The following is a 27,836-nucleotide window of genomic DNA, read 5'->3' as shown; positions in this document are numbered from 1 at the left end:
TAGAACATTTAAGCATGCACACCTGCTCCTACAGCTGTCTCACACGTCGCCATCTTGGGTGGGGGAGTACAGTTTGAGTTTTGATAATAGCCTTTTTAGCGATTGACTTTTTTCTTAAAAGATGGAGACAAGATGGAGATTTTCAAGAAATCATTGAGAAAAACTAAATGCGCTGATTAACTTGAATATATCAAGAAACCCGCTGTTTGATAATGACCGGTAATTACTCTGAGCGGTAAATCCAGCGATGTGCATGTCATCTTCATATGAGATGTCTTTAGTCATGCAAGCCCTCAGCTGGAAAGCAGTGGCACAGGACAATACAATGGAAAAATAGGGGCGATAATGAGCCTTTTACAGGACTCATTTTAACACATTTATAAGCCCGTGGAACATGCTGTGATCCCAAATAATGAGGATGAATCATGTGAAGGTGGTGTTGACTGATAGAAGCGTTCCTGATGCTTATCATCCTGCTGTCCTTAGAACTGCAATCCACTGAGACTGTACACATCAACCTCTCCCTCACTGGCTCGGAGAGAGGTGGTGTTGGATTGGGGGTGGGGGTGGCGGGGGGTGGGGTTAAGGAGAAAAAGCTCTCTGTGTTGAAGCAGCCGCTCATTCACCAAGCAGCTCACACAGCACAAGGAGGAAGAGGAGGAAGAGGAGGAGGAGGAGAACAGCTGCTGCAGCAGTGTGCACGCAGAATTTGGCATTAAAATAGGAGGGGGGTAAAAAAACAAGAGTTTGATCAGCGTTTAATGCTATGTGAGATGTGTTTGGGGATGAAGACGTCGGATGTTTGGATCTCGTTTGGATGCGCGGATACCGGGGGTCTGCGTCTTTGTGACAAAGTTGAACAAGAGCAGATTCAAGTTGAAAAGAAAGAACTCACTGCGATTTCAATGCGGGGAACAGGAATAATTTCATTCGCAGCTTTTACTTCCTAAAGAGTCCATCATTTGGTCTTCTTTGCAAAGTCAGGTGAGTCCTATAAAACACTTCAATTCTTTGTTGTTGTTTTTTGTTTTGTTTTAATTCTCAGCAAAGTCTTGTGCTCAACCCTCCCAGTCCAGAGAGAATGAGGTGTCGTTGGGTGAAGCATGAGCCGTCAGAGAATCAGTCATAAGCGGCTGTCTCTGCTATGGACGAGCGCGGCTGTCGGCCTCTGGCTTTTCTTCTGCTGCTGCTGCTGGAACCCGCGGGCCGTCGCCGCTGCCGCTGCCGCCGCCGGAGACGCAGCCGCCGGACCGGCCGGCGGCTCACTCGGTGGCTCGCTAGCATGGCTTCTGTCGGATAAAGGACCCTTCCACCAGTCGTTGGAGTTCACTGAGGCTGCGGAGAGGCACCAGCAGGGTTTTAACACCAGATACAAGATCTACAGGTGAGAGAGAGAGAGAGAGAGTGTGTGTGTATGGTATACGGAGTGTGAAGGATATATAATTGATGCTTTTTGGGGCAGTGCACTGTGTGTGCATGCGATTTCTCATCTCACCGAACATGGCACTGAAATACCAGAGTGGAATTAATCAGTGAAGGCAGCTGCTGTCGAGATGTACTGAGAGCCTGCCCACTCAGGATTGCCCTCGCAGGTATCACACCTGCCAACATTGAGATATGTGAATTTCAGCCAAGCTGCTTTTACATATTCGGACTGAAAAGATGCAGGTGTTGCTCGGCAATGCTTTTTTTTTTTTTTTTTTTTCATGGCAATCTCGAGCCTGTCCATGCCAAGTGTTTTTCATTTGCATGTTTTGGCCCATTCCGATATTTTACCATTCCTATTCAAGGCAATCGATTTGTCTTCCAATTGGAAACGGATGGGTGAGTACTGATACCAGGTATCAGTATCGGGTCAATACCAAGCCATTTTTTCATTGTATCAGTACTCGCGACGGAAGCCGATACCAAAATTGCCCCCCTTATTGTGGCTGTTTTACAATCAGAACTAGAAGTAAGAAATAAAAAAAATAGAAAATTAAATAGGCATTTATTTCATGGGCTTTCTTTAAAATCACCTGTTGTTTGTTTTTTGTTTTTTCGTGGGGATTTTATGTATCCAAAGTAGTAGTGGTATCAGTATCAGTGACTACCTAACAGTTGAGTACTGAAAAAAGTGGTATCAAACATCCCCAATGGGAAACTATATCTACTATAGTAGATACTATCATTGACAACTGAAAATGACTGGAAGGTCAGAATTAGCATTATTGGTTAATGCTAATTTTCTTGTGACGCTGTTGCTGGCATGCTGATGGAATAATATGACCGTTGCTAACTTTTTTTTTTAATTATAAAAAAAAAAAATCAAAAAGTCACCATTTCAAAACAAATTGAAAGCAATGATGTTGCATTTGTGTGTTGCATTAAACACTGTTTAAAATCATTAGGCATATGTAATCTACAGTGAATATTTTTCAAATAAATTACAGAACAACACCACAATGACAATAGTATGTTTTTAGTACAGGCAGCAAAATACAGTACTCTAAATTATTATTTAACTAAAATAAATAGAGGGGGGAAAACTGACAAAAATCTATAATATTTACAGATAATTAATAACAATTAATTTTGCCCCACAGGTTCTTAATAGGGTTGAGGTCAAGGGATGAAATGAGGACTTGCATGTGGCCACACTATGAGATTTTCTTCCATTATACCCATAGCAGCTCAAGCGTCAGTGGTAATTTGTGCAGCGTGGGATGATGCGTTGTCTTGCATGAGAATTATTTTACAGAGGAAGGCTCTGTTCTTTTTTCTTTGCTTCACTGTGACACGAAATGGCCAGTATGAAATTCCACATATTTTGCAGAGGTTATTTTGACACCTTCAGGCATCCTGAAGGCCTACTATATCACTCCCTATTATTTCAGCACAAAAAAATCACTTTGCAACCTCCAGGGACATTTTTTATGTTGTTGTTGTTGTTTTTTTAATATCCTGATAATTATCTCTTGAGGCAAAATTCAACTTACACTCTGCTGTGTATAATGTGTGTTGTAGACCGCACACAGAACCAAGCACACGCATTTAGGCATGCAAGGAGAGATGTCAGAGTGATAGGGTTATAATAGTTTTGCCATTTTCATTATAGTTAGCTTTTATTTCGTTTTGAGACTAGTTTTTTTTTTTAAAGTAGTTAGTTTAAGATTTGTTTCAAAGCAGGTTTGTCTGTTTTTATTAATTGTATTTTTTTTTAGAGCTGTCAAACGATTACATTTTTAATCAGATTAAACACATCTTAAAATTTTGATTAATCACGATTAATCGCTTAATAAAAAAGGCTTTTTAACAAAACAAAAAATTCCCACCAAATTTGAAGAGCACCGGTTATGTGTTCATTCTTTTGACATTTAATGTTATGAGAACGTCTTCAACATTTTTTTGATCCACTGCACACGCTCATTCTCCTCTTTTTCTAATCAGTTATTTACTTGCATTCATTTGAAATGGAAAAAAAATGACCCCAATATTTTGAGATGAACACATTTTCTAAATGTTCTAAAAATGATACGCAAACATTTATTAAATGCTTTACATTTAGTGCATGTAATTATCATCCGCTGTCATGATTAATTAATCAGGTAATGCTTTAACTTTGGCAGCACTATATTTTGAATACTTAATTTCGTCTTAGTGTTTAATGTTATTACTTTTAGTTTTTAAAGAAAAAATCTGAACTTTAAAAAAAAAAACACTTTTGTTTTTTTATTTTAAGCAGCTTGATCTTTTGATGTGAGACGTATTTTATTCAGTAACTTCAGAAAATACATTTTTTTTATTTTAAAACAATTTTATGAGTTGTTATGAACTTACTGTATCAGTGACTAAAAATGCAACCATGTTTCTATTAGGTTAACATTTCTTCCCACTTATGTTAACAAGAGTATGAACAATAAGGGGGGGGGGGGGGGAAATTACATTTAATTAAAAATGTTGATATAAATTGGGATATAAAGAGTGAGTTAAATATGCAATTAATTACAATAAAAATGCAATTAATGACAATAAAAATGTAAATAAACTGATACCTCTAATATATATATATATATATATATATATATATATATATATATATATATATATATATATATATATATATATATACTCTTTATATCTCAATTTATATCAAAATTTTTAATTAAATGTAAATTTTTCCCCCTAATTGTTCATACTTTTGTTAACATAAAAGCGTGAAGAAATGTTAACCTAATACTTAAGTGGGAAGAAATGTTATGTAAATGTAGTATATATATATATATTTATATAAACATTTATAATTAAATGTACATTTATATATTTCATTTTCTTATTTTATCAATTATAGTGACAGGGAGCAAAGAGCAAGCACGGCTGTCGCTTCGGCATGACGTCATCTGGGCATGCTTTTTTATTGGCTGCCACCTAAGACTGAAATAAATACATTTAAAATCAACCACAAAGGCTCGTGATGTATTAAATTAATTGCCAATGATGAAAACGAAGGACACTTTTGTAATAGTTTTTTCAAAAGCATTTCCATTTTAATGTTACTTTGTTAATTAAATGTTTTTTTGTTTGTTTGTTTGTTTAAAATTTTAGTTTGTTATCTTGCTTGCTAGTTTTCATTGTCTAAAATAACCTTGCAGAGTTAAAGGGATGCACAAACGGTACCTCTTGAGCAGGGGGCTGGGAATGCTGCCCTGCTCAAGGGCAACCCAACCCAAAGTAGCCAGGAAACAGACTAGCATCATAGCATCAAGGACATGGTTGCCTGCCATCAATAATTCAGACCTCGATGCATCTCCAACATCCTAATGGCAGAACAGTCATCTGTTAAACTCTTTGGAAATTAGTTTTCATGTATCTGGGAGCCCTGCAAACATTGTTTTCTAGTGAATTAGGGATTGGAGGTGGCTGAAATACAGCTTTATGTCTTTACATCGGGAGCTTCTTGCGACTCCAGTGACATACCTGCTTCACATCCATCAGCGGGGTTAAAACGGCTGCTCTCATAACATGATGCCTTTAACCAACAGAAACCGTCCTTAATGCGCTTTCTGAGACACACACAAATTATTTAACAACAATGTTTTTTTCAAACGTCCACAATTTTCTGTTCATCAGCAGAGAGGTATTTTTTTTGCCATTATGCATAAACTGTGATTTGCCTAATAAAGTGGCACAACAGCCCTAATTATTTTTCTATTATTAGAGCCAGGGGTTTCAAACACATTTTTAAAGCTGTCAAAATACATTTATTAATCGACAAGTAATCAACAACTATTTTTATAATCGAGTAATCGTTTGGAGACATTTTTTGATTAAAAATTGTACAAATCCGCTGATTTCAGCATATCAACAATAATTGATCACTGATTTTCTTCTGTGTTTAAACAAAATAAGACATTAGCAAACAACCTGTTTTTACTTTGGAAAACAATGACCGAACCGGCGATAACATAGTACAACATAAATCCCCAGCCCCCTCCCCCCCCTTTTTTTTAACTCACTGTACGAATGTAAAGTACGAAATAAACAGTGATCACTGGTTAATACACACAACACAGTAATCAGGGGCGAGAATGCTTTTGTAATACACTGCAATACAAAATTAAAATGAACTAATCTAATGAATCTGATTAGTCGACTAATCGACTGAATAATCGATAGATTAATCAATTCTAAATATAATCGATAGTCACAGGAGCACTTTTTTGCATTTTTGTGGTGGACCACATCGTATTTATGGTGAAGTGATATAAATGTATGATCACCTTATACTTCCAGATATGCACAACAAATTGATAGATAACTAGTTTTGAAATCAGAAGCCAGTAAACCATTGTTTATTCAACTATTTTTCCATTATTTTAAAGGAGGTATCGGGAACTAAAATGCTTGCAACATTTCACATCTTAGTGTTGTTAAAAGGGAAGTAAATTTGCAATGAAATTGATGCACATTATTTGCCTTTGTGGGCCACAAAAATGGTGTCGGGGGGCCATATCTGGCCCATCTGGGCCTTGAGTTTGCCACCTGCGAATTACACTCACCTGGGACACTAATTACCCAAACTTTTGTAAGTTTCGTGATCTAAAAAAAAAATCTAATTTATTTGACTTCATAATTTGAAAGAGAGTGTTCATGGTTCATGTAGAAAAATACCTTATATCTCTTTAATTATAAAGAGAGAGAAACACTACTTTGGCGATCTCCTCAAAGGTCCAGTTTCGGTTCTATTGACACTTGACTTTTACAGTTATACCTGGAAAAGGTACCTCGGAGTCCAAATTATCCTTATGGAGTCAGTCCTTCAGTATATATTTTACCCAAAGGGATCACTATGGATTTCTACTGACTGAGTGTCCAATATGAAGCTACCTCGGGGCTAGCATCGCTCTGCTACCTTTCTGACCTCTGTGATGTACAATTTAGCGAGCCCAACATGTTGTGCTTGCCATTCATGCGGCAGCATGTGATTACGTTGTATATTTGCTCTTCGGATGTTCCCCCGTTCCACCTTTTCTCTCCCCACTGAGTTGTTTTCATCACAATTGATTGCTCACAGTGCATGTAATAATCTGTCATGTTGAGGATGGAGTACATTCCTTAGCAAACAATCCTCTGCTTGCCTACTGATGGAATTGCTGGCAGCAAAAACATTTTTTTTTAAATTAAATCAAATTGGGGATTGGTCTTCAACACCCATCGGTCCGTCCATCAGACGTGGACACTGAGTCCGTCCGCTCGTTATGATGATTGGCCGTAATGGCATACTCTACGTTGTCCCGGTTGCCCAATTATTTCTCGGCTGAGCAGGGTTTCCTCACGCCAGTGATTGCCTCGCAGAAGCAGAGCGCGTTACACAGCGCAAGCAGCTCGTGGCACTGTGGGAGTGGGATGCAGGACAATAGCAGATTTCATTCACTGACATTTGTGTCCAAGAAGCGCATAATGAGACGAGCTTAGTTGCAGCATTATCATATTTTCAAACCTTCCTTACACCCATGGCGCTCTGTGTACACATGTGAAAATCTTGCAGTGAATACAGCAAAGGAAGCAGAAAGACTGCCTACTGGGATGCGTGTGTGTCTCCGGGGGGGGGGGGGGGGGGGGGGGGGGGGGGGGGGAGATTCCTCGCACAATCTCCAATTACAGCCGACATAGCTTGTTGACTGATTTGACTCAATGAGGGGTAGCTGATAGTGAAACACTGACTGAGGGTATGTTTTGACACGATCTTGTAAAATGGGAGTTTTTGTGTCACTGAAGATTGATGTATGGGCAACAACACCGCCGAAGCAATTTCAACTTACACAGAGAGGCTAACACGCTAATATGCACCAATTGCTTGTCCTCCTAGCAAAATTGTGTTGTTTTATAGCTGACTCGGGGAACATTTGGATTGACAATCAGAATTGTGGGATAATGTGTCACTCTGAGACACAGTTCTTTGGAGGAGCTTTAGCAAACTCATCAGTCCTGTTCCATGACAGAAGAACTGAAAGTGACATATGTGAACGTGGCCACGTTTTGCGTTTTTTTGCAAGCAACCCTTTTGAATTGAGAACAACCCATCCCCCCCAAAAAACTCTTTTGATTAGTGTGACTAGATTTTCAGAATTAAAAACTCGACGAGGATGGGTCGGGGATGTTACTTATTTTTTATTTTGGTTGACAGCTCAGCAGCGTTAAACAAGTCAATACACCCACCATTATCTAACCTTTTAACCTCAGCCAAGGTTATTTTAGTTCACAAAAACTAACGAATTAACCAAAACTAAGGGTCAAAAAACATTTTCGTTAACGAAATAAAATAAAAACAAAAATACTCTTTTTAAAAAACAAAAACGAACTAAAACGAACTCTAATTATAACAAAAATGTCCTTCGTTTGACTTTTTGGTCATTCATTTAACACCTTTGGGGTTAATCTTTAATCTGATTTTAAGTATATGTGTTTCGATATTAACCAGAATAAGGAAAGTGGTTCACACAGATGTGATATCATCTAGCAACAGCCAATAGAAAAGCACCTTCAGATGACAATAGGTGACAATTTTGCGTGCTTGACTTTAGTCTCCAATGGCTCGGCTCGCCTGCTTTTTCATTTAACTCAGCCGAAATGCAATGCTAGGTAAGAAATGCATGACTTTTTTCATATTACTATGGTGTTTATTAAATATTGCAATATAGTAGTAAGTAATACACTTCTTTTTGTTAATGAAAACTAATACTGAAACTAACAGAACCACCCTGAAAACTAATTAATTAAAACTAAATTTAAAAAACAAAACTTAAAACGAAATAAAAACTAATTAAAATGAAATTTCCAAAACTATAATAACCCTGGTCTCGCCAGCTAATGTCAATTCCGAGCTTACATCACAAGCCAAAATGGCGGCCATACTCAGTAAAATGAAATTTGGATCGCTTTAATTTGATTTGTGAGGATTATTTTGATTTTAAAATGTGATGAAATGTCGTTTGGCTCCTATAACAATCTGCCTTGATTGTATGCTAGGCACAGGCAAAATAAATACAATGCGCCGTTTGTTTTCACCGTGTAAAGGAAGCATTTGCATTGCGTTGCATGACGGAAATATCAGAAATGCCCCGAATGTTCGGAATTGTCAATTGGAAGCGAGCTGTGTAATTTTGCGATGGTTACGCATTGGAAACGTGCTGCCTGAAAAGCTCAGCTCGGACCACCCACAACTGCACCGGTAGGACTACATTTCCCATGATTCTTAGTTATGGAAGCAGGAAGTAGTGCTCGTTCCGGTATGACAACACAAGCGTAAATTTGGAAGTTAATAGGATGTAATTTAACAGTTAAATTCCCTTTTAATGGGTTTGTCGCATGAATCGCTATGGCAACTGTGTGATTGACATACACATGGCAAAATCGGGATGTTGGGACGGGACCTGTCTAATATCGCAACAAAACAATGAGGTTGGCAAAATCCTCCGTAATGGTTCAAAAACAGGACTATGGTTAAAACGGGACATCTGGTCACTCTAACTTTGACACCTGTTTACAAATGTTTATCATGCACTGCCAAAATTGCCACGAAATTGTGCATTCAGTCTCCAAACTGCTGTTGTTACATTGTTAGCCTCACATCATAATTGCTGCAGTTATCTTTGAATGTTCAGAAGACCAGAAAAACATCAATACAACAAAGAAGAGTCTTTTTGCCTATAGATTGAGTTTGCGGAATACCATCACCTGGATGACTGAGAATCTACACCAACAGAAAAAAGCACCGTTTTTGGAGAGCACATTTATATTGTTTATTGATATTATGCAGTTAAAATGATTAGACTGCGCAACAATGTTCAGAAACAGTCGATGTGTTTTTTTGTTTCTCTCTAAAGACCATCATTTTATTGCAAAAGTTGCTTCTTTGAAAACAGATATATTTTCAATGTCCGCCTATCTCCTTTTGGTTCAATTAACAAATGCTCTTTAGCTGAAATGGCTAAACTTAACGAGCCGTTTTTTATGTGGATGATTTCAACAGCCTGAAGTTGTATGCTAAACTCTCTTCACTGTTAAATGAGGCTGAGGGCTTTGGCTAAGAGGTATTCTGTTTTCTTTGGCATTGATCTACTTTTAGCTGTAGCTTTGAGGCATGTGCCGAAGGATCCTGGTCCAAGAAGTAAACAAGTGCGTGTATCTCATCTCTGCAGGATTTTTTTTTTCAATTTAATTGGCATTTTGTTCATTCAGTAGAGGGGCACCTTGCTTCTTGCCTCTCCCATAAATGCCAAACTCGGATTCATCAGTAATTCCGGTGATCTCATTCCAATGCAAGCCCATGGTTTGGCCTCGTTGCCCCTCCAAAGACACATTTTCAAGATAACACTATTATAAAGTGTTCTTCTAATGACACGTTCTAATTGGACTAATGTGCTTTTTATCTCAGTGGAAGTAGCTTTTATATCTACAAGCGAACAAACCATGATCTAATAATCATTTCCAAATGTGTCCTTTTGGACCGACTGATACAACGAATCGATTTTCTACAAAGCCTTCTAGAGTGGTCTGCGCCGCTCCATTAGAAACGTTCAGTCTAAACATGATTTGTTGACGAGACAGACTAACAATTTGACTTTGATGCCACGTTCCCACAATCCAGCAGCACTTTGTAATCAACGTTCAGCTGGAAAATGGCGGCAGGGTCTCACTTTTGATGCCGAATGATGACTGCATGCTAATTTACCTGCGTCTCATCAGCCCATGCTCGACTGGAAGAGATAAAACCCAAGAAAATCAATCTTTTTGTTCAAAGGATTCAAAAATAAGCCTTAAGTTAAAGATTGGTTGCCTTAGAAACTGTGCGCTAGCGTAAATGACTTAATTCCATCATTTAAGCTTCATTTTGCACAACATTATATAGCTTTGTATTCTGCTAAGTTTTTAAAGTATAAGCAATATTTTATTTTAATTCATTTTTTTTTGCCCACAAAGTTGTGAAGCAATTTTTAAACTTTGAAGCCATGATTGACAGAATATTGAAGATTGTACACTGGCTATCAAAGAGCTGAGTTAAAAGACGCCTTTCACTTTGAAGTGACTAAATATACTGAGCTGCAGTAGGAAAACACACGATTTTCGAGTCATCAAAAATTATTTTGAGTTATATTACAACGTAGTTCTCTATTGTAACACATATTTTACCGTCGTAAGTTAAATATGTCAATCCAGTAGAGACCAAAGTAAATACAACCGTTAAAGTTGGTGCCAAGTATTCCAATTAAGAGATTGAGTGTATAAAATGAGTGCCTACACATTCTGTGTTTCTTCATTCTCTGAAGCTTTATTTTTATTTTGACAATATTTCTTTGCATTGTGACCCAGAAAATCAATTACCGGTAATTAAGGAAAAAAACTTCACAAAAATAAAATACCATTGCCATTGATTTAATCAATAGCGGCCCGCCGTTGACGGATGCCCACCTTTTCGGACAAATGTCCGTTTTTTCGGTGCGTTGTGTATGAGACTAAGCCTTGAAAAAATAAACATGGCGAAAAGGTGGGCATCTGTCAACGACAGTGAGAGGTAAGTGCCCACCTCTAGATTTAATCATGGGAAAATAATTGTTTTTCTATTTTGCATCCACTATCAAATCCAAGTCCTCCAACTCATGCGGGGCAGATTGCCATCCAATGGGTAGATTGCGTCCATTACTGTCACTTTACATTCCTCATCGAGTGTCAGATTTGTGTAAGTTAAACTGATTACATTGCACGGCGGCTTCAACTCATTAGGTTTGAGCAGCAAGCTAATTCCGAAGTTACATAAACTCCTGCGGGGAAGAATAAGGGACTCAAACCTTACAATTTGTTATTAATTGGATTAGAAAGATGTTGGATGGGAAAAATAGAAGTGCCACTATAATAGAAAGCCCTTCAACCTCCCACGATGACCTCTGTAACATTGACTTCATGGAGTGACGAGGAGGTGACAAATGCCACGAGGCTGCAGCCAAGTAAATGTGGATGTGTGTTTGCGTGTGTGCAGGGAGTTTGGTCGATGGAAGGTCAACAGCCTGGCGGTGGAGAAACGAGACGGTCTCAGTGGCAGTCGTGGTCTGGCTCTGCCCCTCGACCCCGAATTCATGCACACCATCCGCCAGCTGGGAAGACGACCCACCCTGCGCGCAATTACCGAGAGTCTCGTAAAAAAATATGGCACTCATCTCCTCCTCTCGGCCACACTGGGAGGTAGGCTAAAACACACGGGCCAGCATCTCTCACTTTTTAGTACATGAGACACTGCTTTTTGCCATCTGTCGCTTTTCCAACAACAAAGAATGTATTTATCAGTCGACCGCTGTTTTGTTCTTGTTGTTGGCGAGTGAAAACATAACAGAGTTGGAATAAGCATGGAAAATAAGTATGTTTCTATTCTTCTCATTATAAAAAAGCATGCAACCCTAAATCATCACTGCTATTTTCTCTTGTTGAATGTTTTTTTCAGAAATGGATCTTCAGAAATGGTAAATATTTTGAATAATTGCACCGCGAGATGCGCTGCAGACCAATTTTGGCTAACGGACAATAGTATAGAGAAAACATGCTGTACGGACCAATCCAAGATTACTCTGGCATTTAATATATATATAGATAGACATATATATATATATATATATATATATATATATATATATATATATATATATATATATATATATATATATATATATATATATATATATATATATATATATATATATAGAGAGAGAGAGAGAGAGAGAGAGAGAGAGAGAGAGAGAGAGAGAGAGAGAGAGAGAGAGAGAGAGAGAGAGAGAGAGAGAGAGAGAGAGAGAGAGAGAGAGAGAGAGAGATTGAGTACAGAGTAAAGAGTAAAGAGTAAAGATAGAGTGTCAAAATTTGTGTGTTCCTTTAATGCCACTAATTTTTTTTTTTTTTATGCACGATTAATGACCGCCCCCTTACTTGGAAAGCCGGTACTCGGGGAACTACAGTCTCAATGCAGCAGTAATAAATTTAATAATAATGCACATATTAGTAGAGATTGGGGTCAAGTTGTATTTTACAATTTTAAAAATGTGCCAAAATTCACAAGTTACTTTATGTTAAAGATTAGATAGCCCTTAATATGAAAAGAAAAATGAGCTGTCAGCAACGTCTTACAAATGCAATTATGCCCTGTAGTGGCAGAAAAACGACCTCAACACAAATCAATATTGTTTTTTCTTACAGTACAGTACATCTTTTTAATTTTAACTCAATTTTATGAATTATTATGAAATTAATGTGTCAATGACTAAAAAATGCAGCCACATTTCTATTAGCATACATTTTTTTCCCACTTTTATGTCAAGAGGTGTATAAAAATTTAGAAAAATATATTTTATTGTACATTTAGAACAGATACAAAATGTGCGATTAATCACGAGTTAACTATAGAAGTCATGTGATTAATTACGATTTAAAAAATGAATCGCCTGATACCCTGAATACATATAATGTCATATTTATGATTAAAAGAAAATACCGTGACCGTGCCATTCCTATTAATGATTAGTTTTTGCATAGACACATCCAATGTACTTTGGGAAGGATCGAATTAGCATTTTGGGACCATTGGTACCACTAAATGCGACATTATAATAATAATGAAATGACTGTGATTAATGATGATGAATAAACGATCTGTTGCTTTTCTGTGTCAATTCATCCAAACCGCCAGGTTCCTGCACAGTACTTAATTACTACTTTTCAATCTAATATGTAGAGATGCTAATGAAAGGTGATTAGCGTTGCTCCGTCAGAGCTAATGAATCTTGCACTCGCTCTGTGTGACTGTCACCAGGGGAAGAGTCCTTAACCATATTTGTGGACAAAAGGAAGCTGGGTCAGGAATCTTCGGCGGTGGGGACTGATGGCAGTAAAAGCAACAACACGACCGGGGCAATTACGCTGGAGGCGCTCCACCAGCTGGCAGCCTCCTACTTCACCGACAGAGAGAGTACCCTGCGCAGGCTTCACCACCTCCAGATCGCCTCCACTGTCATACGGGTGTGTAGAGACATGTAAAAAGACAAGAAGTGTGTTGGGAGATGAAGCGGCTCGTCGGCATCGCCTCAAGGAAGCTGGGCTGCTTTCCAGTTTAATGGCTACACTGAGGACACTAACTGGTCAACCTTGTTTACAATTATACATGCAAACATAATATAGAGATCAACTTTACATACACTGGTCACAGCGATGTTCTTTGTGACTGCTCAAGCTACAAAAAAGCCACCCACTTTCGGATTCGGGCTGTTTTCTGGGTTGGGTCAGCAAACTGAACCATGATTTGTCGTTACCTATTTCCTCAGCACAGGTGATGTCATCTTCAGTCAACAGCAATAATGAAGTTATCAAATTCTGGACAAAATATTATGTTTTTACTACTGAAAATGGCTCAATGAGTCAAGTGTCCCTTTTAAAGGCAAAATATGACATTTTGGGGGGAAATCATTTAAGACATTTAAAAGCAAATTAGAAAAATAAAAACTGGTTTACTAAGATTACTAGAAAATTGTACAGAGCAAGAAAATGATTTTGGAAAAATTGATTATCCTAAAAAACTTTATCATAGGTATGGGGGGGGGGAAGCATAGGTTTTAACCCGGATTTAAGAACATTTAAACTTGGGGCTATCTCTAGTTCTATTGACAGCTTATTCCATTTGCATGCAGCATAACAGCTAAATGCTGATTTTGCACCATTTATTGACCCGATTCCATCAGCATTTCATTCATGTATTCGGGACGTAAACCATTCAATGATTTATAGACCAGTAGCATACATTTAAAATCCATTCTACACCTGACTGTAAAATCTTTAGGACTGCAGTAATATGTTCCGATCTCTTTGTTGTGGTCAGAAACCGAACAAAGACCTTCTAAATGATGCCTACCTTAAAAATTCTCAGTGAAATCACTGAAAAGCACTTTCGGTTGATTGACTCAGGTAGGATGAATACTGTTACACAAGTGTATGTTGACTAAGTGTGCCTGACATGAGGCAGTTACACTGTTAAACCGTGTGCGCATTTGTGATTTATTCTATATTTTAGTTAACAAAGTTTGTCAGCTTAATCCCATAAATGTATAGCAGAATAGTTAACTGTAACATTGCAAGCAATACTTCACTGTATAATTGAAATGAATATATATGGGCTTGCCAACCCCAAAGGAACGCTTAAGAGGAGTGGACGAGTGCAGCAGTTCCAAGGCTTCACAATAAAACACCAATCATCCGTTTTAACATCTAAAGTAGCTATTAGAGAGAACGCATACATCCTGAGCCGATACAGCCTGAGGGTAACACGTAAATGCTAAAGTGAGTAGCTGCTGATGAAGACAAGTGCCACCCCACAAACATCTTCTTATGGTTATCTGTCGGCTTGATCGATTAGTGATACCATCCCATTAATTCCCAGCCAGGCTGTTTTCCATTCAATAAAGAGCCGAGGTGGCGCGGAAATGAATATCACTCTTTATGAGGGATCTCAAAACAGCAGCTTCCATTGATATCCTTTCATTAAAATCATACAATGTTGGAAATGCCAGGAAGGATTTGTAACTTAAGCCCCTGCAGATTTGTGCTTTCAAATGTCTAGATTCAACAGCAGGGTCAATTACTGGAGGAATGAAGTTAGGAGTGAATCTGTCTGATGTAAGGTGGTCAAAGCAAAGTAGATTTCCTTCCTCTAATGGTTCACTCTGAGGAGCAGAAGTTTGTAAATTGAAGACCTTTTCGGGGTTTCTTCACAGCGTACTTGCATTCAAATGTAATTTGAGGTCTCGAATACTTTTCATGGGCTGTTTAGGTTATTTAGATACACGAGCAAAATGAATCAACATTTGGATGTCAAGGTGGCTAGTAACCCGAACTATCGACACAAGAGTGTGCACTTTACGTCTTCAGTTGCGCTTCACTTACTCTGCTCTACTCAATACTGGCGCATTTCCATAAGTAAAGGTAGGTACCAGGTGCAGAAGACACAAATAAAACACTTGCTAACGTTAGCTTACCCTGTTGCTGTTGTTTCTTAGCCCTGGAAGTGGCAGTATTTTACTTTTGCTTTGCAGTTTGTTAGCGTCCTTTTGTAAAAAAAATTAAAATAAAATCTGTATACAGACATGTCTTTTTTTTTTATAGTTTACTGTAATTTTATTTCAAAGTGGAAAACCCAACTACTACTGTACCGTGGAAATTTAGCATTGATACTGCTAACAAAACAGCAACTCTTTGTACAGGAAATACATGAAATGTGCACACATGACAACAGCTTCTATTTTTGTCTTTCTTTTTTTTCTTCTTTTCTAAATGTATGCAGGTAACAGAAACCAGGACTGGGCCGCTTGGATGCAGCAACTATGACAATCTGGACACCGTCAGCTCTGTTCTCGTTCACAGTCCAGAGAACAAAGTTCAGCTACAAGGTAAGAAAATGTTATAATATAATAAATATTTTGTCACCTATGTATAAATATAATATTTGTATGAGGCCGCGCTATACTATATTACAACGTCATTCATCATTCAAAATCAGCCACGTTTTAGCTTTCGTTAGTTAGCGACACACAGCTATACTCGTAGCATAGCTCATGTTAGCTTGTCTTTACAAGGCTATGTCTGAATGTGCACAGTACTCCGCATATAGTGCACTATTAAGGGAACACACTATTTTGAGAGGGTGTCCGAATGGCCAAAAGAAAATTTCCCACACAAAATGCACTTTGAAAAGTAGTGAACATCGATGGTCACCCAGCCGCTTGATATAGACCACAATACATTGTGAGTATGAAAAAATCCAATCAAATGGCGCAAGAGACAGCGCCTATGTTATTTTATTTAATGTTGTCTGTTTTTGGCCACGGCAATCAGCCCCATTTGTGTTGCGCGGAGAATGTCAGCAATGTTGGCTTTTCTGCGATGATATGGCTGTTACGAGTAGGATCACGGGGAGCTATGTGGAGCCAAATTTATCCCAGCAGAGATATGGACAACATGAGTGACAGAGTGAGGACTAGCTATTAGAAAACTGCATTTTCTTGCTTACTTTCAAACCTAGCCAGTAGCAATGCGTGAGTGACATCATACATGCTGTGATCACAACATTTATGATCCCGGCATTTATGATCCTGGTGAAAGGAGACTTCAATCTTTTGCTCCTCTGTCATCTAATAAGAGCTAAGCTTCAATGTCATGTGACACAAAAGGGAATACAAGATTGCAGTTCCTGTATGAGAGGAGTCAGCGTGAAGGAAGCGATGATGTATTTTGATTATAGACTGGTTACTTATAATTGTGTAATTAACGTTATCATGTTTTGTGTATGTTTTGCTTTGTGTACAGTTTTTCTGCGTGTTTTCTTCATACCTCCAAAATCATCTTTTCAGGAATCCCAAAGAAGGGCATGTTTGTTGTAAATATTACATTTACCAAATTGTGACCTGTTCCGGCCCGTTTCTAGCAATATGAATTTATTAAGGGTGTACCGATTCCGATATCGACCATTAATGAAGGAGATCGGCCAATATCGATCACATTGATTAGTTGCATAATTTTCAATTTTTGAGCTTCTCACTAACGATTATTTTAATAATTGATTATTAAAATTCAAATCGCTACACTGCACACAAGCTGGTCCCTAGTTGGCTGCAGGCTGCTAAGTACAAGCTACGGATGATGTTTCTTTTTTTTTATGATCGTTAGCCGATCGATTAGAGCACCATTTGTTTTTATTTGTTCGCTTTTATTTTGCCTTATTTCACTCTGCTGTTTGCAGTCTAGTTGGCATTGCAATTACCTTACCTGCATAAATAAAGGTTCAATACAATCTAATTAAAAAAAAAAATATATATATATATATATATATATATATTACCTATTATAGGGCTTGTGAATGGAATATCTTGGAGTCATTTTTAGTGCAGTGACATTCAGAAATGATGGGAATGCTGAAAAATGTGTAACCTGAATACCAAAGCAAAAATGAATGGAGTTTGTAAATTCATGCATGCCAGCATGTCACAGCAATTCCATAGCAGATATGCTACCAATGTACTGTAAGCAACACTGTGATTGGATTATTTTGTCTCGGTCGATTCTGAGCACTGTCTTGCTTAGCAAAACATAAAGTGGTTAGTGAGTGGCGTGTAGTATTAAAAACAATCATAGGCGACATCTTATGCAAAGATTACAACTTGTCCGACTATCAGTGTTCCAGTTGTCTGTAATTGCTATGTAAATTAATTGTATATCTTTTAATATTTCAGTATATCAATTAATAAGCTGATGAATCGGTTATCAGAATTTCATTGTGCCAAATATCAGAATCAACCATAGAAAATATATATATATATATTTATATATTTTTATTAGGGTCCCAACAATATTGATTGATGAGGATCAGCACCTCCAAATCTGTGACCTATGTCGGGGAGGAGTTCCTGCCCCAAGTGGAGGAGTTCAAGTAACTTGGGGTGTTGTTCACAAGTGAAGGCAGGAGGGTGCGATAGATCGACAGGCGGTTCGGTGCAGCGTCTGCAGTGATGCGGGCTCTGGATCGGTCTGTGGTGGTTAAGAAGGAGCTGAGCCAAAAGGCGAAGCTCTCGATTTACCGGTCGATCAACGTTCCTACCCTCACCCATGATCACGAGCTGTGGGTCGTGACAGAAAGAATACGATTCCAGATACAAGCGGCCGAAATGAGTTTCCTCCGTAGGGTGTCCGGGCCCTCCCTTAGAGATAGGGTAAGAAGCTCGGTCATCCGGGAGGGACTCAGGGTCGAGCCGCTGCTCCTCCGTGTGGAGAGGAGCCAGTTGAGGTGGCTCGGGCATCTGGTTCGGATGCCTCTTGGACGCCTCATTGGAGAGGTGTTCCGGGCATGTCCCACCGGCGGAAGGCCCCAGGGACGACCCAGGACACGCTGGAGAGACTACGTCTCTCGGCTGGCCTGGGAACGCCTTGGGATCCCGTCGGAGGAGCTGGTTGAAGTGGCTGGGGAGAGGGAAGTCTGGGCTTCCCTCCTAAAGCTGCTGCCGCCGCGACCCGACCCCGGACAAGCGGTGGCAAATGGATGGATGTATATATATATATTATTTATCAATTAGGTGTCTCCCTCCTAAACAGCACACACCTACAGCTAATACTAGACACAAGCTCCTTCCTGTCTGCGATAAAGAAACTTCTCCAACCACTATATGAAGAAAAATGGTGTTGCTGCTGCTTTTTGGGTCAACTCTCTCATTGTACTGTGTTCAAGAGATTTTGAGTACTCTGCTGAAATCACATTGACGTATTTAATCGATCCTTAATGTATAATTTGCCTTTTAGAAAGCCAATTCAAGTACATTTGCTAACATAAGTGTAGGTAATTACTCATAGATCCATTTTGTGAAGCAGAACATTCCGTCCCTTTTAGTAAAATATTTCTGGCAGCAGGATGGTGTAAAAGGGATGGTGTTTAAATAAACTGGTTGGCCCATGTTACATCTAATGAAGGAATTAGTGATTGGACCGAAATAGACTGAAATACATCAGGCCTGGCTGTAACCATACAATTAGTTTGTCACAGTTGTCATGAGTTTTGTTGGTGATAATTATAAGAAGCGGCCTCATTTTCTCATCTTTTCCCGGGGCAGTCTAATAATTGCCTTGCTCCTGTCTTTCACGCTCCACAGGGCTGCAGGTCATCCTCCCGAGCTACTTGCAGAGCCACTTCATCCAGGCGGCCCTCAACTACATTGGCTGTAAATCCGAGGGTCATTTTATGTGCCAAAACAGTGAATGCTGGTGTGGGTGCGGTGTGGAGTATCCACAGTGTAACTGTCCTCACGCTGATTTGGACACTCTGGAAAACAACCTTGTGCGCATCAAAGAGGCCTGGGGGCGGACCAACGAGGAGTTTGAGGCATCCGGTGAGTCAGGGGTCGGGATTTATTGCTGCCCTTAGAAATTATTTGAAAATGTCATCGTGACAATCAAAAAGCTGCAGTCGGAGCGCCACTGCTCGAAACAGTTGTGAACTTTAGACTCTTGTTCTCTGAAAGCAGCAGATTTCTGCTCGTATTTCAGCGCTAACATGAACAGAAAAGTCATGTCTTGTTCCCGTTCTAAACTCTTGCTTGGCTGTCAAGTGTTGCCAGTCTGAATCGCAAGATCTGCCACTCAAAGCGTCAGATCTCAGCATGCGGATCTCTATAGGTTCCTCAGCCTGGGCTGGGTGGAAAACAAGGCCACTTAAAGTCCATTTTCTCTTACAAAAAGTCTTGCTATGAGTCACTAAGCAAAACATTTAATGAATGGACCACTGTAATGCAATCTGAAAATCTTAGAACATGACTGCGCTTATCACCAGGGGTTGCTAATGCACCTGTAACAGTGTCGAGCTCACTAATTGATTGCGTGACCGCCACTAAGAAGCCCGGTTGTTCTCATTGTGCGCCCCTCTCGTAATTTCCCACAGCTTTGCTTCAAGCTAATTGGCTGGCGCACAAATAAATGCTCCACCAATCAAACAAAACACGGCTTGCGTCCTAGCACCTAATAATGTAATATTGCTTCATTTTGAAACAAAGCTATCATTACCATAAACACAACACACCCGTCGTCCCTGATTGGATTAGCAGCCTCAACTGGCATTTAGCGAGCAATTTACCCCGAGGTTTGCAGAAAATCTGATCTAATCTGTTCTCAGGCGTGAATAAAAAAGGCAGAACCTTAAATTCAAGGTTATCCGATCCCTTGAGTATGGCGGAAGAACACTTGAAAGCATTTGTTAAGATTTTAGGCACAATGATGCTTTGCAAATCCAGCTCACAATTCTGAGGTTGAGGGTTCCAATCCGGGCTTTGGCCTTAATGTGTCGTCATTATTATTGTTATTACATTTATTAGATTCAAAGTTAACTCTTTTGTGTGCAGTCCGCTCAGTCCACTGTTTTGTTGGATCTTGTCATATTTCTATTATAGGGAAAGTCAACCTTAAACATTTCTTGACAATAATATGTTATTTCCAACCTCACTAGTCTAAACATGACATTCTGATTAATATTACATTTGAGGAAAAATAATCCAGACATTTTTATCCATCTCCGGGGGCGGCCATTTTGCCACTTGCTGTCGACTGAAGATGACATCACAGTTGCTCAGGGCTCAGGCAACGACCAATCACAGCTCACCTTTTTTCTGAAGCTGAGCTTTGATAGGTTGTTACCTGAGCCCTGAGCAGCTGTGATGTCATCTTTAGTCGACCAATCACAGCTCGCCTGTTTTCTGAGGCTGAACTGTGATTGGTTATTACCTGAGAACTGAGCAACTGTGATGTCATCTTCACTCAACAGCAAGTGGCAAAATGGACGCCTTCTGATATTGATAAAAACTGCTGGATTTTGCTGCTTAACTCATATTCCACTAACGCAATATTAACCAGAATGCCATATTTAGACTTGTGGGGCTGCATAGAACATATTATTGGCCAGAATTTTGGGGGGGTTGACTTTCCCCTTTAATGTTCCGTTTGAGCTGTTTGCTTTTCTGGCACAAACAATGAGAAGTAGTCAGTATTTTAGTTCACATTGTTATTTCTCTGAATAATAACCACCAGCAAAGTTTGCACCTTGATGCTCTGCTCTGCTTCCAGAGGAATTCCAAAGCTTTGTTGGGAAGCTGCCAACGCATTACGCTGTAAACACATCTGTCGTGGAACACTTATGGAGGACAGATGCCAGCCTGCTCCAGCGCTACAGGCAACTGGAGACCAGCAGCCAGCAGCTCTTCACCAAAGCTCGACGCACCGTCAACAAGCTCTTCAGCCTCAGCAAGAGGTGCCGTAAACAGCCCAAAATCGTCCTGCAGAGGCCGAGGTGAGATGCAAAGTAGATACAAGTGGAATTTTTTAACCAGCATCCTAAAAAAACAAGGTGCTGCCAAGGTGTATGATGGCTGTTTTTACATAATGAAGTGGGGTTTTCTTTTGTTTCATTGTACTTTTGAAAGGTTGAATATATGCTTGATAAATTTGTCACAACCATCCCTGTTTATAGTGTTGAGGGTCTTCTGCCCAGATTTAGTTATAACTGTTTTAGTTTAGTCATAACTGTTTAGATTTAGTTTTAACTGTTTAGATTTAGTCATAACTGTTTTAATTTCCTCAGTAAAGCTTGGTGAGTGTTTGAATAATGTCTCCAGGTGACGGAATGTCTGAAGGGCTTCCTCTATTCCCACACCAATGAGCCATTTGTCTGGGGTTGAAGCAAATGTGTTAAAATTATTTATTTGTAAGTCTTATCTTATGCTAGGTGACGTCAGGTCTGAGACCTACTATATTTCCACATCAAAAGGCCATCTGTCAATGTGTATTGAATGCTGTAAAAGTCTGTCTTGACTGAGGGCAGGGGTGGGGAGAAAGGGGGGCAGGGGAGGGGTTTGGTGGTACCGCCCTTCTTGCTAGTATAAGAATATTGCAATTGTCAGCAATCTACACACTTGTGATGAGAAGCAGCCATTTGTCTGTCATTCATGAGTGTCCGGAATATTCTGTAAAATAAATCCTTCGAAGGAACTGTTCACCGATCTCCAGTCTGCATTCGGATAACCAACATTCTCACTACCCGAAAGAAAACAAACACGCGGAAGGCAAAGAGTGCATTCCAACAATAGGCAGCTGCAGTAATGACTGAATCACTGTGAATGTACAGGCAAGACCAGATACCACATATACAGTGCATGTTCTTTTAGGAACATCCAATTTGCGGTCAAAAAGAAGCCTGCGCATCGTCAATGTTTGAATGCATTCCCGTGATTTACATTAGGTGATTATTTGTCATAACATAATGTCAAGTGATATTTCATTCCATATTGAACTAGCTCTATCAGGCACTGTTTTTGTTGTTGTTTTTTTCCAAAAGTTACTCATTAGAAGAGCATGTATAATACCTCCGTTAATATTTTGGTGATGAACAGATGAATTTCTCAGGAACTCAGGTCTGTGTTTGAAAATGTGACCATGCTTGAAACTAGCCTCTTTCCTACATTAAGCCATGATAGCACTTGTTAGACTTTTCTGCAGATTGCAGAAGACATGACTCCTCCTTTTATGCCATGCCAAAAACGGTCAGTTAAAAGCCCATTTGCCAGAGGTCACATTGACACCTTCAGGCAGCTTTAAAATAGCCGACCATCTCGCTCTCCATTACCCCATCTTATGACATCACTCTACCACCTCCTTGCATATGTCACAGCCTTCTTGGGGCAGTTGATGTTAGCCATCCTGCACTCTCACAGTCATTTCTGTAGAGTAACTTTTGCCCTAAACCGAGTCTGTTTGGTCCCACTGAGTAAATTTACACTTAGAAGAGAGTCAAATAAATAAATAAATAGATACATGAATAAATAAAAGTCACTCAAGGGTTGATGAATAACCCCACAACATCAGGTGGGGTATATGGTATATAGTATAGGGCTCGTGTCAGCTGGAATCTTCGTAACTCTATGAGACCAAAAACATTGTTCTTTGTGAGATAAGCAAACAGTAGGAGCGGCATAACTCACTTGGTAGAGTGGCAGTCTCCCAAGATAAAGGCCCTGTGTTTGTTCCTGAACCCTTAATGTAACTTTTTTGTTTTGTTAGTCAAAATTTCTCCCTGCAAAATGTACTTAGAAGTGAAAAATCTTTAATAGGTTTTTTCTTGGGATAGGCAAATTTCTCTCAAAATACTTTGAGTAAAATTTACTCTGAATATTTTACTCTCTTCCAAGGGTAGATTTTAAAGTGGGACCAAATAGACTAGTGGTTTTCAACCCCTGTCCACGAGTACCCCTATCCAGCCTGTTCTCCATGTGTCCAACGGCCAGCACAGGTGATTCAAATGATCAGTTAATCAAAATGCTCTGCATGACACTGATAATGATCCTCACCTGTGTTGGCTGAGGGAGACATGGAAAACAAGCTGGATATGGGGTACTCGAGGACTGGGGTTGAGAACCACTGAAATAGACTCTGTTTAGAGTCAAATTGACTACATTTTAGACCACCCAAAGTAGCATGGCATTCATCAGTAAACAAATCTGTTTGAAAATTTGTCCTCATCAGCCCACTGCAAACATTTCTCCTTAGAGGCTCCTGCATTGAGAGTTTCTCGGGACTCCGGAGACACCAGAAGCTTCAAATATCTGCTTGCTGCTCATCAGTGACTTTTACGCAGCTGCTTACAGCTTAACATCTTAATATATGATATTTTAGCCTGACAAAAACTTGCCTTGACTTGCCTTTATCAGAAGCCGTTTTTTAAATTTTTTAAACAATACATCGATTTTTTTTGTCTGGATTTTCATTCCTTTTGTAATCAGCAGTAAAAGCCTTCTTTTTCCACATTATGCATGTTACAAACTGTGACTTTCTAAGTTTCTTTAGAATGTGGGACAACAGCCTTAAGTTATTTTTCCTTTAATCAAACTCATCTGGGAATATAATTAGAAATTTCGTCTGAGATTTATATCCTTAAGCTAAACAGAGAAACAAACACACAAAAACAACAACCCAATTGTTTTCAAACTTAAATCCTGTATGTGTTATTGAAACCATACAGACAGCACTGCCAATATGCAACGTTTGAAGGTATTATCAGAGCTTGAACAGACTGGGATGACGGTTGTGTAAATGGTAAATGCCGGAACAGCGGGACAGGGTGCGCAGTTTCACTTTTTTTTCTCCCACACTGTTGTATCCGAAGAAATGACATACTTCACACCAGATGCTGCTTCAAGCGTCATTTATTGCACATCTAATTTCCTGATTGGGTGAAGCTGTGTCCCTGTGAAAAAGGCAATATCCTGTCTTTATTGGTTTCCAACCAACAGGAGCAAAAAAAAAAAAAAAAAAAACGTGTAGAAGAAACTTAAAAACTCTCCAACCAGCAGTTTTATTAAATACTTTGCAAAGACATTCAATCACGTGCTTCACTCTTAGCCCTAAGTTCTGACAATATTATTCCGATTACTTTATTGATCCCTAAAAAGGCAATTCCTCCAGTCACTACCTCTCTAAGAAACATGAAATCAACAATAAGAAACAAAGGGAAGCGGAACAGGATGTCTGGCGGGTCACCTTTCAGCGGCCCGTGTTTCTGAGAAGAAAAAAAGAAAACATAAGGAAGGAGGGAAGATAAAAAATGAGGCTCAAGCTCTGCACCTTTAAGGTAACCTGGAAAAAAAAAACTCAGCCCATACAGCAAAATCATAGAAGACATTACAACAGAAATTGAATACTTGACGTGGTTCAATTGTGTGGTTCAATTCCCGGTTCCTCTCTATATTTTGTCAAAGTAACCCGAAGCCAGATACGATGGCGACAGTTGCAGTTGAATGCGACAAGAGTGTGTAAATGAGCCATATACTTTATTTCCATGCCAACCAGCATTCACCATTACTGTGTGAAAACACTGTAAAAGCACTCAAGAGTACTTTCAAGTTAGAAAGGTGCTCTATAAATGCGGTCCATTTACTGTTTACCATTTTTCAAGAATTTCAGCCGTGGCTGTGTTATTGCTATCCATTACTGCTCGGTCTCTTCTTTTATGCTGCTACAGCGGCTGCTTCAGCATCGATCTCACCCGGATGCTCGACTTTAGCGGCTTATCACGGCCACTGTGGTCACGGGTGCGATCTGTTGGTTACTTCTTCTAGGAGGGAAATTAATGAAATTGCACAGCCCGCCATCTTACTAGTCAAATTTAGACACTGCCTCTCAGTCTGAAATCCAATTATACTTGTTTATCACACACTCGCTGCTTGTAAAATAAAATAAAGACAATATTGGTTTTGGGTCAGTACGTACATCTGTTTCTTTTATTGTCTGTGTCCCTGTGAAACATAAATTTTATGGGTTTATTAAATTTTCCATGTGTTTACAAGTCATATTGTAAATGTAAAATCCAATAGATTTTTTATGTGAAGCATGTATCATGTAGTAATGCATAACTAGCAGTTATTAGACAAGCGTATTAAGAGGATCTGTGTGTGTGGGGGTGTGGGGGTGTGTTTGTGTGTGTGTGTGTGTGTGTCTATCTGTTCTTTCTCTGACTCAGTCATTGAAAACTTTTGTCTTTATTTGTAAAATGCTAAATAGTATGTCAACTGTGTGATTTAAATCAGATTCAAATAAAATACACACCAATTATCCTTCTGTTGTGCACATTTAAAAGACAACCTGACAAGTGGCCCTTGTATTTTCAAGGCATTGAAATGTCTTAATGGTTCTCTTGTACCAAAATGTATTTAAAAAGAAAATTCCTCAATGTTGACCTTCATATGGTGTTCGGGTCTGTGAGACCTGTTTTTAGTATGTTAACGTGGGTCCCATAGACCCCGAACACCATACAAGGGTTTTATACTATAAAAGGCAAGGCAAAGCCATTAAAAGGGAAGCCAACCTTAAACATTTCTTGACAATAATATCTTATATGTGACCTCACTAGGCTAAACATAACATTCTGATTAATATTACATTTGTGGAATATGAGTTATTCAAATCTTGCTCTCAAGGTGGCCATTTTGCCACTTGCTGTCGACTGAAAATGACATCAGTGTTGCTCAGGTCTCAGGCAACTACCAATCACAGCTCACCTGTTTTCTGAAGCAGAGCTGTGATTGGTTGTTGCTGGATTTTGCTGCTTAACTCATATTCCATCCATCCGTCCATTTTCTTAGCCGCTTATTCCCCACAAGGGTCACGGGGGTGCTGGAGCCTATCCCAGCTGGCTTCGGGCAGGAGGCGGGGTACACCCTGAACTGGTTGGCAGCCAATCACAGGGCACACAGAGAAGAACAAGCATAAAGACTCACAATCAGAGCGCTCAATTAACCTGCCATGCATGTCTTTGGAATGTGGGAGGAGACCGGGGCACCCGGAAAAAAACTACTCAGGCACGGGAAGATCATGACTCAAAATGTAATCTAATCAAACAATTAAAAGATGTGATTCTCTCCTAGGTCTCTGCACTTCTGGTTGAGCTACACCCTCTCCATCTTGTACTGCAGTGAGAACAACCAAGTGGGTGTCTACAATGATGGGAGTCGCAGATGTTCCTGCCCGTATAGCCACCCGCCTTGCCAAAGCCTCGTCCCGTGCTCCATGGGTGACGGACCTCGCTGTTCATCTTGCTCCAGTGAGAATCGCACGCGATGCGCCAGCTGCAATCCGGGCTTCACCCTGAACCAGGGAACCTGCAGGCACGCCGTGCCCGACCCTACGGACCCTTACCTGGGTTTGGAAAGCGATCAAGACTTGCACGACATGGAGCTTCGCTACCTTCTCCAGAGACGCGACCCACGCATCACTCTGCATGCGGTGTTTGTAAGCAACGACGTGCGAATAAACTCTTGGTTTGACCCGTCGTGGAGGAAGCGAATGCTACTGACCCTGAAGAGCAACCGGGTTAAATCCAACCGAGTTCACATGCTCCTCGGACTAGCCTTGCAGTTTTGCCTCACCAGGAACAGCACCCTTGAGCCAGCTTTTTCGCTCTTCGTCAACCCTTTCGGAGGCAGCCATTCCGAGAGCTGGACGATGCCTATAGGCCAACATGGCTATCCCGACTGGGAGCGGACCAAATTGAACATCCCCTTGGACTGCTATAACTGGACGTTGTCACTCGGAAACAGATGGAAGAGCTTTTTTGAGACGGTGCATTTTTACTTGAGAAGCCGCATCAAGGACGGCATGTCAATGGGATCCAAGAACACTTCAGTGGACTATGAGCCTCTGGAGGCGACAGAACCGCCCAACAGCATCGGTTATATGAAAGTGAACAGCATGCAGCTGTTTGGATATAGCATACATTTTGACCCTGAGGCAATCCAGGACTTGATTCTGCAGATCGACTACCCGTACACTCAGGGATCACAGGACTCGGCTCTGTTGCAGCTGGTGGAGCTGCGCTACAGGGTAAACCGCCTCTCGCCTCCAGGGGCCCCCCACGTGGATCTTTTTGCCTGTCTGCTCCGCCATAGACTTAAACTGTCCAGCGGAGACGTGACCAGGATTCTCACTGCCCTGCAGGCTTTCAGTGCCAGACAACCAAGCCACGTGGAGTACGAGGCGACCAAACTATGTAGCTAATGGCTCCCGTGTTATGTTTTCTATTTTCTTGCGACATACAGTACAGGCTTGCGATCTCTTTCAGCTAGATCCATTTGTTGTCAAGTGAATGGTACATTGTTCAAGGCCTTGTTGTACATAAGCTGTGTGCAATTAAAATCAATGCTAATGTCAATGTAGTTTTATGAATAAAAGATGTTTAAATCTTCGGTTTCAAA

The 27,836-nt window shown here is 39.9% G+C and overlaps 1 protein-coding gene across 1 annotated transcript; it reads left to right on the top strand.

Moving 5' to 3' along the window:
• Positions 1–632: 632 nt before the first annotated feature.
• LOC147181136 (BMP/retinoic acid-inducible neural-specific protein 3-like) lies at positions 633–27,836 on the top strand. The gene is made up of 8 exons (XM_086086244.1): positions 633–984; positions 1,072–1,384; positions 11,516–11,718; positions 13,334–13,539; positions 15,851–15,956; positions 19,203–19,439; positions 21,163–21,385; positions 26,511–27,836. Exons 2-8 carry the CDS (start codon positions 1,104–1,106, stop codon positions 27,637–27,639), a joined length of 2,385 nt encoding a protein of 794 aa, XP_085942370.1. The 5' UTR covers positions 633–984; positions 1,072–1,103; the 3' UTR covers positions 27,640–27,836.

The sequence above is a fragment of the Leptonotus elevatus genome, chromosome 1 (assembly GCF_054856555.1).
Source record: "Leptonotus elevatus isolate MCC_2025b chromosome 1, RoL_Lele_1.0, whole genome shotgun sequence".
Taxonomy (NCBI): domain Eukaryota; kingdom Metazoa; phylum Chordata; class Actinopteri; order Syngnathiformes; family Syngnathidae; genus Leptonotus; species Leptonotus elevatus.
Note: the sequence above shows the minus strand (reverse complement) of the source record. Positions and strands in the feature narration are given on the sequence as shown.

Excerpts from the sequence above, each read along its gene's own strand:
- LOC147181136 (XM_086086244.1), top strand. The coding sequence starts at position 1,104 with ATGAGCCGTCAGAGAATCAGTCATAAGCGGCTGTCTCTGCTATGGACG. Across the intron at positions 19,440-21,162 it reads CGAGGAGTTTGAGGCATCCG|AGGAATTCCAAAGCTTTGTT; the intron begins GTGAGTCAGGGG and ends CTCTGCTTCCAG. Across the intron at positions 21,386-26,510 it reads ATCGTCCTGCAGAGGCCGAG|GTCTCTGCACTTCTGGTTGA; the intron begins GTGAGATGCAAA and ends ATTCTCTCCTAG.